Source organism: Pollachius pollachius (assembly GCF_949987615.1).
Source record: "Pollachius pollachius genome assembly, chromosome: 1".
NCBI lineage: Eukaryota > Metazoa > Chordata > Actinopteri > Gadiformes > Gadidae > Pollachius > Pollachius pollachius.
In genome coordinates, this window is record NC_136934.1 from 23,387,068 (window position 1) to 23,401,677 (window position 14,610).

Here is a 14,610-nt window from a genome sequence, read left to right on the forward strand (position 1 = left end):
CCCAATAAAGGTTAGTCTGTCTCAGTAAAGGTTAGTCTGTCTCAGTAAAGGTTGGTCAGTCTGTCTCTATAAAGGTTGTTCAGTCTGTCCCAATAAAGGTTAGTCTGTCTCAGTAAAGGTTAGTGTGTCTTAGTGAAAGTTGGTCAGTCTGTCTCAGTAAAGGTTGGTCAGTTTGTCCTAGTGAAAGTTGGTCAGTCTGTCTTTTTAAAGGTCTGTATGTCTATAAAGGTTGGTCAGTCTGTCTTAGTAAAGGTAAGTAAGTCTGTCTCTATAAAGGTTGTTCAGTCTGTCTCAGTAAAGGCTGTTCAGTCTGTCTCTATAAAGGTTGGTCAGTCGGTCTCTATAAAGGTTGGTCAGTCTGTCTTAGTAAAGGTTGGTCAGTCTGTCTCTATAAAGGTTGGTCAGTCTGTCTTAGCAAAGGTTTGTCAGTCTGTCTCAGTAAAGGTTGGTCAGTCTGACTTAGTGAAAGTTGGTCAGTCTGTTTTTTTAAAGGTCAGTCTGTCTCTGTAAAGGTTGGTCAGTCTGTCTCAGTAAAGGTTGGTCAGTCTATCTTAGTGAAAGTTGGTCAGTCTGTCTTTCTCTATAAAGGATGGTCAGTCTGTCTTAGTTAAGGTAGGTCAGTCTGTCTCAATAAAGGTTGGTCAGTCCGTCTCAGTAAAGGTTGGTCAGTCTGTCTCTATAAAGGTTGGTCAGTCTATCTCAGTATGAAAGTTAATAACAATGCATGAGTAGCATTGCGTGTGGTTGACATTAATGCAACATCTGTATGTACTTCAAACTCTTCACATCAAGATTGAGTGGCCTGAGACTCAGTTTAGAAAGCTGGAAAGCTGATAGATATGTAGATAGAGTTTGTCTGCACCTGTTTGTGCTTTGCACTTAATGTCTCTTAATGCACTATACAATTGTATGAATAACACAGACTTTATATTTTTATCCATGAGCTATTACCAAAGCAGAAGAATAAAGTACAACTTTCAAAGACTCTTACATACAGTTTTTCAGTTTATTTTCCCAAATTGATGAATGAATGGTATAGTGTGACATAAATTAAAAGGTTTTCCATTTGAAAGGATATGACCTCATCTTCTTCATCTTCTTCTAGAGCCCGGTGTAGGTCTGGGCATCGGAGCGTGCTGCTTGACCCTAGAACACTCTGCCCCTGGCATTTACATCCACAGTCTAGCGCCAGGCTCTGTGGCCAAAATGGACAGCCGGCTCAGGTGAGATGTCCTGGGTCTTTTTGCCTTGAATCAAACCCTGAAATGTACTTATAAAATGACCCTCTAAAGCGATCAGAACACAGCTAACAACACAAAGCAGCACTGCTCCCCTCTTCCCTGCTCTTTCCTCTTCATTTTCTGTTTCTTCTCCTCCTCCCATCCTTTCTCATTCCTCCTCTGTTTGCCCTCCATCTACTTGGGCTTGAGATACATTTAGTTTTTGTCGACTGATTTCATGCAGAATGAGAGATTTGTTTGCTTTGGTTTATTTGGGGTTTTCTTTTGGGTTTCTTGTCTGTGGTGTTTGAAAGTAGAGTAAGTACAGTGCGATAATGCTGCCCTTGCAGTGTGCTCTTTGTTCAAAGCTAGACAGCTAGTTAATACTCTAAAGTCCTCCAAGAAACACAGAAGGCTTGACTTTTCTTTTATTGTTTCCTCTTTTGGATTTTTGCTTTTGTTTGTAAAACTGAAATATTGAATAGATAAGAAAACAAACCAGTACCCAAACAATAGCATATGCATATAAAAGTTATGTATCATTCACGTAACTATGTGATTACAAAAGTTCCACCAATGTATAAAGCAAACACTGTAATGTACTGCATGAAAACATAGCTTGGCTATCGCAGCTACAGGTCAGAATGGGTATTAGTGTGTAGAGCTATCAACTGCTGTAACTGCTAGCTTGCGTGTGAGACGAAAACAATAGAAACGTTTCTAACATGAAATTCTGTAAGCAATGCGGGAATATCAGAGATACATTCAGGAGCATTGTGAATCCGGCACTGTGTGTGTGCAGAAGAATGTGCTTGACAAAATAATTGCTTCCTGACCGGTAGAAAGCAGTGCGCAACATGAACCAATACAAATTAATTACGTATAACGGTTTAAATTTCAATTATTATTTTCCCTTTTTAATATATGCAACTGATACATATTTGTATTACTCACTTCCCTATAGTCGTGGCGACCAGATACTGGAGGTGGATTCCGTGAGCCTACGGCATGTAGCTCTGAGCGAGGCCTATGCCATCCTCAGTGAGTGTGGCCCTGGGCCTGTCAGCCTCATTATAGGCAGACACCCCAACCCAAAGGTAAGAGTCACAGCTTCTACCCTTTGCTTCTTACTGATTCTCCAATCAGGCACTAATGAAAACCATTTACATTAGAAATGCAGATGAATATAGTTGTCTACATAGTTGGATCAATCTGCAGTGATTCTACCTGATCTAGATTAATGGTCTATATTTTTCAGGCCAGTAACACATGGACATTGCTAGACTTCTTTCTAATGTATAGTAATGTTCCTAACAAATGATCTAAACAACGTAAATGTATTTGTCACTGTTAATTACTCCAGGACCTTAATGCATCATAAAAGTTGTCAAGAGAACTCATAACCCAACACAGCAAAACTCTCTCCTTATTTAAACCCATTTCAAATGATTGCTTGTCCTTTTTGGGGTAGGTATCAGAGCAGGAGATGGACAATATTATCGCTCGTTCCACCCATCGGGACAGCACAAGCAAGGACGGCCACTTTTGTCACACCTTAGGTCTGTGTTTTGCCTCTATTTCTTGCTGTTTTAAAAACGGATTGTATGTTAGTACCGAGTACAGTTTCCACTGTTCCCAAGGGAACTCCTTCAACACCCTTTAGACACTGCACTGTTCATATTCTGGGCAACCTCCTCCCCACGATGAGCATGCAAATGCTTTGCATGCTGAAACGAGGAGTAGGTCGGGTTAGATATACAGCTGTTGTTCTGATCTGTATTTTAAATGTGCAGGTCTGCCCTCCAAGAGTCCCTCCCCAACGGTCAAGGCCAAGCAGGGAGAAGGATCGCCAAGTCTCAGCTGGACCATGAAGAGGTTTCTGGAACCGGCCAGCAGGGTAAGAATTTCAGAAAGATCTTGAGTCCCACAGTGAAAATCTCCTGAAAATATATATCATCATAGCTGGTTACCAGCAGTTGTTGGTGAAATTAGATAAAGAAAGTTTTCAGTGAGATTAGAAACCTAATATGAAGAAAAGAAAAGAAAAAAGAAAGTAACTAGAAATAACTAGAAATAACTAACTAAAATACACTATATATTTTCTATTCACAGCAGGGGTCCCTGAGCTCTGAGGCTGAGCTTTCCCAGTATTTCTCCCAGGAAGTGACCAGCCCTTCAACCCTATCTGCGTCCACTACACTGGGTTCTTCTGACTATGATGCACCACATCACTCCCAAGCAGATCACCCCATCGCTCAGCGTGGTAATGTTCTGGTCCAAACCATCCAACAATTAAAAAAAAATGAAACTCATAACCATAATGCATAATATCGTATAGGTTGGCATAGAAAGGGAAAAATTGTGATTCATTAGAAAAGTTACTATACAAATGATATGATGTATATAAATATATATATAACCATTATGAAGGTTAATAAACAGATCAGTGATCCATGGTTATTAAATTCCATTGGTTCAAATACATATATAGTAAATATATTAATTTGAAAGCTCATTAATTTGAAAGCTTGATTTGAAGTTGGATGTTCAAATTTCTTGGTTCATTATAGTTACTTGGATAACTACTAAAAAGTGTTTCTTCCTCGTCCCCATGGCCTCTTTCAACAGAAGCCGAGAGTGGTCTCATGTACCAGGCATCAGACCTAAAGAACAGCAGCAGCCCTGCGGTCACTAACCACCACGTGGACCTAAAGCACCAGCAGAGTCTCACCGGCAGCCCCTCCTCGGTGCGGAGCCCTCTTCTACGCCAGCGCCGCGTAATCTGCTATGAGGAGGACCACAGCGATGACGACAACAACCACAATAAGCACCCCCGAGATGCTGAAGGCTTGCTGCCGTCGCGCAGGACAGCCAACACCCGGACTGCTGACCCTTGCATTTCACGTGTATCCCATGCACCCGAGAACCACTCTGAGCTGGATATCGCAGCGTCGTCCGTAGAGGTGGACGAGGACAGTCATGACGGGGGAGACCTGCGACAGCTTTGGAAGACTGAGGCACCCATGCCGTTCTACAGCAGCTCCCTGGAGTCTGAGGAAAGCGTGGCTGTGACCTCCGGTTCAGAGTCCCCCTTCGCACCTATACGCAGTCCCTTTGACCTCGAAGCATGCAAAGCGGCTGACGTTGGCTTTGTGTCCGGTAAGCTGGATGTAAAGAAAGACCCTCAGATCAGCCGCGACGGTGGACAGCTGGAGTCAAAGCGCTCCCCGAAGCTGGAGCACAAAGCGGTGATGCGTGTCAAGAGCATGATGAGCATTGAGGTGCCCAAAAACGGCCAGCCACCAAAGCTCAAAGGAGGTGTGGATCTTACTCTGACTTCAACGTCTTCCCCATCCCAATCCCAAGACACACCCTCAGGTGGAGCCCTGGCTAGGACCCCAGCATTGCCTTTGCTTCAATATGGTAGGCGAGCAGAGGGCAGTGAACTAGCTGGTGTGTGCACCATTGACAAGGTAGTCTTGAGGAAGAGCAAGGAAGAAACCTTTGGCCTAGATCTGGAGATAAAGTCATCCCCTCTGAAGGTTGTCATCACTGCGTTAAGACCAGGAGGGGCTGCTGAAAGGGTATGTGTTTAATTTTGACAATTTTAATCCTTGAAGTGGTCCAACACCTTTTGTATCATATAGATCACGGTACCATGCGCTCTGTTTACAGTGGATGTATCGCAATGGCGAGGCACACACAGCCTTTGGCCGTGTTCTGTAAATATTCTAAAACACTCCGGGTGCTCCGGCAGGAGTCCTGGAGCTCTATATCTAAATAATATCATATTATACATGGATATCTATATCATATAATATATATTATCACGGCCAAAAGCTGTGTGCGCCTCCAGACAATATTATGAATCTCAAACGACCGCGTCGGGTTCTCCGACGTCTCTGGTTCTTCCACGTCCACATCAATCTGAAGTAGACTGAACCACGACATGGAGGACAAAGGGATTGTTGCCCGCGATTGTTGACCACGATTGTCTCCCACCGGAGCCTCGCTGCCGAGGGACCACCACCTTGGCAGCGGGCAGCGGGCAGCGCCGAGGCGGTGGTCCCTTGGCAGTGGGCAGCGGCTCAAGGGGGAGACAATTGCGGGCAACAATCCCTTTCTCCCCCATGTCGTGGTTCATGTACCTCAGGGAGTCAAAGCCAAAGTTCCTTTCCCCCAATTCCAATGGCTGAGATAACCCCCACTACGTGTCTCGTTGCGGGAATACCAGAGACGAGGGTCCGACGTGTTATGCGCCATAACACCAACAGCAAAACGGTTATCCAAATAACAAAGAAGTGTACAACACTTGCGTTACAGTCCTGGAGCTCTATATCTAAATAACATCATATAATACATAGATATAGATATCATATAATACATATTATCACGGTCAAAAACTGTGTGCGCCTCCAGATGATATTATGAATCACAAACGACTGCGTCGGGTTCTCCGACGTCTCTGGTTCTTCCACTTCCACATCAATCTGAAGAAGACTGAACCGCGCGCTGCCCGCTGCTGGCTGCCCGCTGCTGGCTGCCCGCTGCCCGCTGCCAGGTGGTGGTGCTTCGTGGCGGTGGTGCCTCACGGCAGCGGGTGGCGGGCAGCGGGGCTCCGGCGGGAGACAATCGCGGGCAACAATCCCTTTCTCCTCCATGTCGCGGTTCATGTACTTTAGGGAGTCAAAGCCAAAGTTCCTTTCCCCCAATTCCTTCTCAACCATGGCTGAGATAACCCCCACTACAGACCGTTGTGGAAATACCAGAGACGTCAAAGAACCGACGTGTTATGCGCCATAACACCAACAGCAGAACGGTTATCCAAATAACAAAGAAGTGTACAACACTTGTGTTACAGTGTGTGTAATTGCACACACAAACACACACACACACACACACACGTGGCGCTCGCACGGTCGTAGCTCATTGTCTCATGGGCTGGCCAAATTCTCTGGGCGGGCAATGCAGAGAAAGGGGAGGAGCTTGGCCCCTTATGATGACATATGGGGCCACATTCCAAATCAGTGCGCCTGAGCTTCCATTTTTTCAAAGGCGAACAGGATACGTAGTGCTCGTTTTACACCTAACACAAGTTTAAGCCACTTGGTGACGATAGGCAGGCTAGGGGAACTCATATTAATGTTAGAAAACCTCATAAAGTGAGATTTTCATGCCTTGGGACCTTTGAAAGGGTTCATATTCCTGACGGGATCATCACGCCATTTTATTATTTCAGGATGCTTCATGATTAGTTTGTTCCTTGTGTCGGTGGATAAGGGTTTTATGATGATTGCCGTTAATCTGGGCAATTCTGTTATTTTTCCAGGAATCCAATGGCAAAATGAGCGTTGGAGATGAAATAGTGGTGATTGGGGACTTGCAGGTCTGCGGATCAAACTATCAAGATATATGTGATCTAATGCGAAACCTTCCTGAAACACTCTCCTTGGAAATCAAGAGACCTGTATCAGGTATGAATCTAGAAAATCTTCTCAACCATAGGATGTATGTCTTTAAGAAATCTGGCTTATGTAGCTCTCAGATATAATATATCTTGTCTCAAATAGGATTCATAAGTAATGTTGAAAAGTGAATGGTTTCTCTAATTGAATAGTCATATACCGAATAATAAATAATTGAGGAAAATATTAGCATCAACGGAAAATGTCTTTCGACGTAAGAAATGACTATTTGGAGACAATAGAGCAGTTTGTCTTACTAACAAGTAGGATCACACTTCCCTTGCTGCCAGTACCCTTCGCTCCCCAATAGGGAACTGCGAGCAGCTGCCCTTATATCCATGGTGACTATCTACCTCATTTTGCCCTTAGTAGTCAATGGTAGATTACCTAGTTGTTCGTACACGCTGTATGCCTGGTATAATATTAGGAACCTTTAAAAGTAGTAGCAAAATGTAGTACCCCTTTTGACCATTTAGACATTATCCTTATTATCACCTCTTAATAGGCATTCCTGCTTAAAATGTTTAAAGTTCCTATTGGTGATGTAAAATCCGTTCCAGTTCCTATTTAACCGTGTTTTTTTTTTGTATTTTCTATTGTTGTGGCTCAATTGTTGTGGCTAAAGCTGTGAGTCTAATTGAAATGATCAACGTCTTAAAATTGCATTCAAAATAAGTATCTAATATTTTTTGCTCCTAACTAACAACTCCTAAATAATGATTTCCATCGTTCATCTTTCCACACAGCTGTAAACCGACTTTCAAGTTTGATAATGTCATCAGGAAGTTTTGATGGAGCCAATAAAGACAATGTACCCAGACTCCACCAGAAAGAAAACGATGGCCCAACCGCAACGAAAAATCCAGGAAATTCCCTACAAGGAACAAATCAAAGCCCCATAGTTCAACCAAACGAAGATTCTCAAATACCAGTCACAAATAAAGCCATTCTTAAAGGTGACTTGGGGACCTCTGATGTGACAAGTGGCTCCCCTGCTGAACCATCAGGCAATGAACCTGTTCCCTGTGGACCCGACCCACCTTGGAGTGTTGGTGTTCCTGCACCAACACAGCCCAGTGTGCACCTTTCAAACCTGGACACAGGAAGTAATAAGGGTTGCCTACAGATTGTGGGGACAAAATTTTTAAACAGTTACTCCAGAAATCTTGGCAAGTTCAAAGAGAACAATTTACTTTTAAATCCCTCAAATGGACAGGAATCAGATGACGGCTCTAAACACATGTACAATATTGGGATGGATAGCGATTCAGAAAGTGACTCCATCACTGACAGTCATTTTGCGGATATAACTGCCAACCTTGAAGGATCCCAAGAACTGGACTCCGATTTGGAGGAAGTTGAACTTTGTTTTCGTAAAACAGATCAGATGGAAAAGTTTATAAAAGGGACTTTGTCTCCTCAGAATACTGGCCAAAATGTAGAGCAAAACATTGCTCAGACCTCTCGTTTACTGGAGGACCCTGAATTAATTTCACTGACAAGCAAAGATGTTCCTTCAGTTGCGACAGATCATCTGAGGCAAATTTCCCATGCCTCAGAGGTCACTTTGTCTGGGGAATCTACTCTTTCCTTTGGTCATGATTCATGCAAGTTTTCCACAGATTCAATTCCAGTGCCCTTGGAGTCTTCAGTGGGCCACAGCAATATATCCTCTTGTTCTAAAGATGAGACGTCAAGTGCTGTGTGTTTAAGCATGTATTGCACTGAGGCCCCTACATCGAATATCAAGCAATTCCCAGTATCAAATCCCAAAGAGATGGAGAAGTCTCCATCAAATACTGCAATTTCATTGGGACATGTTGAAGAGAGCGTGAACAATTTGGCATCACCAGATTATGCAAAGTCCACCATCTCAGACAACAGCAGCTCACAAACAACACTGTCGAGTTCTCAGTCAATAGGAGACGATGAAAGGGAAGAAGTTCTTCCCACCTGCATGACTATATCAAACACTACCACTCCTATTCCATTGCAAAGGGCAACAGAATCAAATTGTGTCAACATTTCAGGCAAAACTAAACCCCAGGAGAAATCTCAAAATAGACCCAAAACCATGGCTCCAAGATTAAAAAGCCTGACAATTAAGAATAGAAACAAGCACCAGGAGCCACTTTTACTATTACCCACCAGAGCACAAAGCCCTGTCACTAAAGGTGCTAACTGCTCACCTCGTCAGTCACCCAAACTACAACCCAAGAAAATAGATGTTTCCAGTAGGTTAAGAGTTGCTAAACAGTTGGAGATAACCGGTCCTGCGTCTCCCAAATTAAATAAAGGCCAAGCCAAAGGCAATTCAAGTCATCCTGGTAGAACATTAGAGGTAGCAACATTTGACAATAAGGCAAAAGAGTGTGAACCACAGCAAGGATATCGAGTCTCTGCCAAAACATGTGGTAAACATGAAACATCTGCAACACAGAGGACATTTATAGAGGTCAGATTGTCTTCCACCTCATCTCCCACACCGGGTCAGATAAATAACAAACATATGACTATAAAGCAAAGTAGCACAACTGAAAACACAGTTTTGCAAGACAAAAATATTGGAAGCCCAAATGATAGTGTATCTCCAACGGTTATATTGCCATGCCCCATCCTAAGTGTGGCCAAATCAAATGGCATCGTTAGTAAGGCAGCAGTCAAATCAACAGAGTCTATAAATGAGATGCATTCAAGTGATAGTAGTATTAAACCTTTCAAAACACCAGAGACAGATGAAAGCTTTAAGTCCAGTCGGTCAAGACTGTATTTAAAAGCAATGGAAAGACGAAGTTTTTCTACAGATGGGGCATTTTCTGTGGACCTTAATCCCTTCTCAGTCCAACAAAAGATCAAGTCTTTTGAAAATTTAGCAAGTTTTGAAAAGCCAGTAGTTAAAGGCATTGACATTCCTTCAGCTTACGCTTTAAGTTGCAGACCTTCACTTAACCAGAGGTTGTCTGGTTATATGGGTTTAGTCAGTGCTATCGACGGTCGCGCACTGAAGAGGAGTTTGAGTTCCGGTGTGGAGAACTTCAACCTTTCCTCGCCTTCCTCACTATGTCTCACCAAATCTCCTTCAAGCTTTACTTTGACTTGCTTTGATCAGGCTGTAGACGGCAACACAGCCACCCAGGACAAGATTATGGATGTAGCTCTGAAACCTACTGATGGCCTCAGCCCAACAGCGCCACCTGTCTTTAGACAGAAGCAAGCAAGGGGGCATGCCAACCTTTCCCGCATCAAAATGAGGGAGCTCAGGGCGCTTAGCATGCCTGAATTAGACAAGCTATGCACAGAGGACTTCAGAAGCAATCCAAGTGCAGTGTATTTTAAAACTGACCCAGGGACACAGCCTACTGATTTGATAGAATCCCACATGGACAAGTGCTCTGACCAAACGGAACCAGGGGTGATTGTTATAGAAGGCAATCCAAGGGCCATGAAAGAATCAATTCAGGAACACGCCAGAACAGATGGCCAACCAGATCTCTGCGGCTGGTCAATTAGGTAAGATGAATAGGATGTTTCACGTACTGATTACAAAATGTATGAGAATCATTGGATAAACAAAGTCCTGCCACCAAGTTCGATGGGCATTTAATATTTGTATTTATGAATCGAAGTGCAGAAAATGTTTATATTTTTCCTGAAGTGTTGTGTGGCTTGTTATAACTCCTGCAGTCTAAAGGAGTTGGCAAATTCCCCTCTGGACCAGAGCAGGCTTCAGGCAGTGCTGTCCTTGTTGAAGAGTAAATCTGATGTGCTGTCCCTTCTCCAAGAAACTAAGGCTCTATCTGAGGTAACTATCTCAATCACAGAGTAGTATCTACAATTATTTTAGCCATTCATGTCTACCATTATTTTATAAGTATGATTCGTTAATGACCATAGGAGAGTAATTGGACTTGACCTGGATTTTCACTCTCTACAGGTTAAAGTTGATACTTTCTTTGTTGTCCTCGTCAAAGAAGAGGGCTCAGGGCTGGGTTTTAGTATTGCTGGTGGAGTGGACCTTGAGCAGAAATCTATAACCGTAAGGACAAATATTACTAACAAAATATGTACTATTTAGTAATTTAGCAAATGCCGTTATCCAAAGGGCCATACAGGGTAATCAGCTATATGTTATTAAGGACCAAGTTTGAGTTGGATATCTTGCTCAAACCCAATCCAATCTCACTCAACACAAAAGTCAACAAAGTCAATGATGTGTAAATGATTCATTTAACAATTGACAGGGATAATCTACATATTAATTATTTCTACTGACCCTTACATGTTATTTTTGCGAAGGTTCACCGGGTGTTCACCAAAGGGACTGCTTGTCTTGAGGGCACCATTCGCAGGGGGGACAGTATCCTCTCCATAAATGGCATAAGCCTGGAAGGCACCACCCACGGAGAAGCATTGTTCCATCTCCATCAAGCCCGGATGTTCACCCAGACCATAGTTGTCATTTGCAGAGGCAAAGAAAGTGAACATAGTGGCTCTCCATGCCTTGACATATTACATCAGCCAAGGCAGCCCTCTCTGTGCACCAAGAAGAAGTCAATGGAGGCTGGAGCAGGTCAGAATAACATGAGATGTGGCCAATGTGTGCAAATACAAACACCTGATTAATTTTTAGATATAGAACTTACCATAATATACAGACTTAAAGTGTCTGATGTTCATCATTCAATCGAAACATTGGATTATTTGTTGGATTATGATTATATTATGTATATTATATTATGTACAATACAGTAGTGCATGAGGGCACACATTGTTATCTAACAGCATGTTTGAATCCATTTATCCTGTTCTTATACTGCATACCTTTCATTATTTTGTCAGTAGTTGAAGTAGGTCCTGATGGGGCTCTGAAGGTAGAACTTCACAAGACTTCTGCTGGGCTGGGCTTCAGTCTGGAGGGGGGAAGAGCCTCGGCCCAGGGAGACAGACCACTGCATGTCAAACGCATTTTTAAAGGTAAAAACCTTTCCTCATGAAAATTCTACAGATGTATTGCTTTCATTTGTTCGAAAATCGGACACCAAAATGTCGTAATTAGGACATGCAGAGAAATACCTTCTAATTATGAGATACATACAATCTTTGGACTTAATCATTTTTTTTAATTACAAGAAAATGTCTCTGAATTATGAGATATGATTCTTATAAAACTAGATAATGTATGTTATATATGTAAGATATATATGCATACATTTTTACTAAATCGATGGGTGAATGTTGTGTTGTCCTCCATCCATAGCTCTTATTTCAAAGGAGGCTATATTTGATGGTCATAATAATACTAAGGAGTCAAATTAAAGAGGATTCTTATGCTGGGCTATTTTTGAGTACTGCTTCATATGTGCTTTGTGCAAAATTGCGGCCTGCAACATTAACTCAAGGAAGTGAGTTTGTTGCCAACCCATTTATTTTGCCAAAAGTTGATGAAGCAGTACTTTCTTATAATAGAAAATATGACCCTTTAGGCTGAAACGACTGGAAAACTATCATAGGTAGTGCGTTGGAAAACCGCCCATGCATCGGTCAAGCAGTGTAGACTTTAGTTTACTGCAAATGCATTGGAAACCTAGAGTACTTTGTCCACAACAGGGGGTGCTGCAGAGCTGTCCCGGGCCATTGATGTAGGAGACGAGGTCCTTGCCATCAACAGCCAACCCCTTGTGGGCCTCATGCACTACGATGCCTGGAACCTCATTAAGGCTGCCGGCGATGGTCCTGTGCAGCTTGTCATACGCAAGCCAAGGACATCCGTCTGACTTTTCTACAAAGGGGGAACATCACGACCAGGATTTAGCGATGGTAACTTGCTGAAGATGGATCAAAGAAGGTCACCCAATTGTCAACTTTAATTTTCTTTCATTCCACCTATAATGAGTATGTACTTTGTACAACACGTCAGCGATTTCCAACATAAGACTTTGTGCCAGTACGTTTTACAATTAAATTAATATATTAATTTGATTAATTTGACCAAATAAAATACAATTTACACAAGGGATAATCATGATTAATTTATAATTAAAGTGTTTGACACACAATACCATATTATACTGTCTGCAGTTTATTCTTAAGTTATTTAAGGGGTCAGTTTAGCTCAGGAGGTAAAATGAGCTTGCTGTCGACTTGCATGGTTGACTCTGCCGTCGGGGTGTGAATGTGTGCATTAACCTTGTAAGTCGCTTGGTATAAAAGCGTCTGCTAAATGCCCTAAATCTAAATGTTTTATTTTCACTTAACAGCTTCAGATCTCTCATGAATATGCAGATCCAGTTGTCACCTTAATGTACCCTTGTCGCTTCTTCTCTGTTTTGATCCTTTTTTGTTATGAGTAACAGTGTAAGAGATGGAATTGACCTGGCCATTCAAGGAACAAACTTAACATGAGCCGCACTTGGCCAAAGAGATCATAATGACAAAATGTACTGACAAAAAATGTATCTTGGGATAGGACTTATTGCCATCAAACGTTATATACTCATTCATTATTTGTAAATAATATCTTGTAATTATTTGTCGGCTTCGTTGTAAGTTGCTTTTTTTGTAAAAGGTGTGTATTTAAAACGAGGTGACAGAATGTATTATTTTTATCTAACTGGTTTAGTGTACATTTAAAAAAAAAGGAAAATAACCTTGAACAATTCGTAACACAGCAAGATTAAGCTTCGTACATCATTATTATATTATATCTGATTTTCCATATGACTGACACAACATGGCTAATTTAAATCTTTTTTGTAAATCATTGGAATATTTCTGTATAAAATAAATGTATATATATTTTTTACTGAATTGAATTCTCACTGCACATATTTCTTTGAAATTAAAGCAGATAATCCCTCTCTTTATTTTGGTTTTTCACTGTGTACCTCACCCTTTTCAAATGAGATGACAGCTGCTGCAGGTATTCCTTGATTCGTTCTGCCACGGCACTCCAAACAATTAATTTCGTTCCAATGTTCGTCCAATCCACTCCTAGCGTCGCTACCGCTTCGGCCACAGTTTAGACCCTGTTCTCCGCCGTTTCACTCAAATACAACTATATGACTCTACAACTAAGAACTTTGTACATAATGTATCTTATTATACTTCATTACATTTGACAAAACCAATAGGCTTTATAGAATATTAACCCCATTCATATAAAGTACAAGAACGCCCGGGAATGTGCACGCATGCGCTAAGCCCATCGCAAAGGGTGTTTTAAGGCCAACTGTGTGGCCAAGGCCTAAAGTACCAGGGGTATGAATAGACACTCGGAACATAATACTGCTAGCAGAGGTTGCTTTCGATCCATCAACCTCTGGGTTATGGGCACAGAACGCTTCCGCTGCGCCACCCTGCTTCATAGTAAAGAAAAATGGAGTCAACCTTTAATTACCTCTGGCTCAACACATTGTACTTGTAAAAATGTTACAATTACATCTTGACTTGGGATGTGAGCACAATCCTAATGCCAGCACAGGATTCTTCTAGACAGGATTCTAGATGAAATCCCAATACAAGCACAGGATTCTAGACTTGGAAGCCAATTACAATTCATTTTTGGATTCAAATATGGAAATTGTTTTATACTAGCAGAGGATGGTTTCGATCCATTAACCTCTGGGTTATGGGCCCAGCATGCTTCCACTACGCCAATCTGGTTTGCAATATTGGAATCTTACTGCCAATCTGTGTCCCGATCCACCTGTTAAAGTGTAAAAAACATTTTGACTTAAATGTGCTGCTAATTGTTTCAAAAAGATCGACCTCTGCCACGAATTCTGCTGCTTGCCCAATGTCTTCAGATATCTGTGTGCTAGCAAGGTAGATTTGGACTTTATTTGCAATAAACTTTGAGCACTGAAACAACTGCTAGCAAAGGATCGTTTCGATTTATCGACCTCTGGGTTATGGCCCAAGCAGAC

General features: G+C 42.0%; 1 protein-coding gene across 4 annotated transcripts in view; it reads left to right on the forward strand.

Moving 5' to 3' along the window:
• The window catches only part of pdzd2 (PDZ domain containing 2), a gene marked incomplete at its 5' end in the record, with an annotated part of 39,470 nt that extends 25,937 nt beyond the window's left edge, over window positions 1-13,533 (forward strand). For 3 of the 4 annotated variants that reach the window (XM_079742882.1, XM_079742879.1, XM_079742880.1), the window contains 13 exons: window positions 1,106-1,223; window positions 2,185-2,317; window positions 2,692-2,779; window positions 3,014-3,117; window positions 3,333-3,483; window positions 3,849-4,804; window positions 6,550-6,694; window positions 7,432-10,195; window positions 10,370-10,487; window positions 10,620-10,721; window positions 10,982-11,255; window positions 11,525-11,659; window positions 12,293-13,533. In XM_079742882.1, coding sequence (XP_079599008.1) covers window positions 1,106-1,223; window positions 2,185-2,317; window positions 2,692-2,779; window positions 3,014-3,117; window positions 3,333-3,483; window positions 3,849-4,804; window positions 6,550-6,694; window positions 7,432-10,195; window positions 10,370-10,487; window positions 10,620-10,721; window positions 10,982-11,255; window positions 11,525-11,659; window positions 12,293-12,459 — 5,255 coding nt within the window. In that variant the 3' untranslated portion in view covers window positions 12,460-13,533. The remainder of the gene's footprint in view (window positions 1-1,105; window positions 1,224-2,184; window positions 2,318-2,691; window positions 2,780-3,013; window positions 3,118-3,332; window positions 3,484-3,848; window positions 4,805-6,549; window positions 6,695-7,431; window positions 10,196-10,369; window positions 10,488-10,619; window positions 10,722-10,981; window positions 11,256-11,524; window positions 11,660-12,292) is intronic. The other variant, XM_079742881.1, reaches the window with a different exon arrangement.
• Window positions 13,534-14,610: the final 1,077 nt, after the last annotated feature.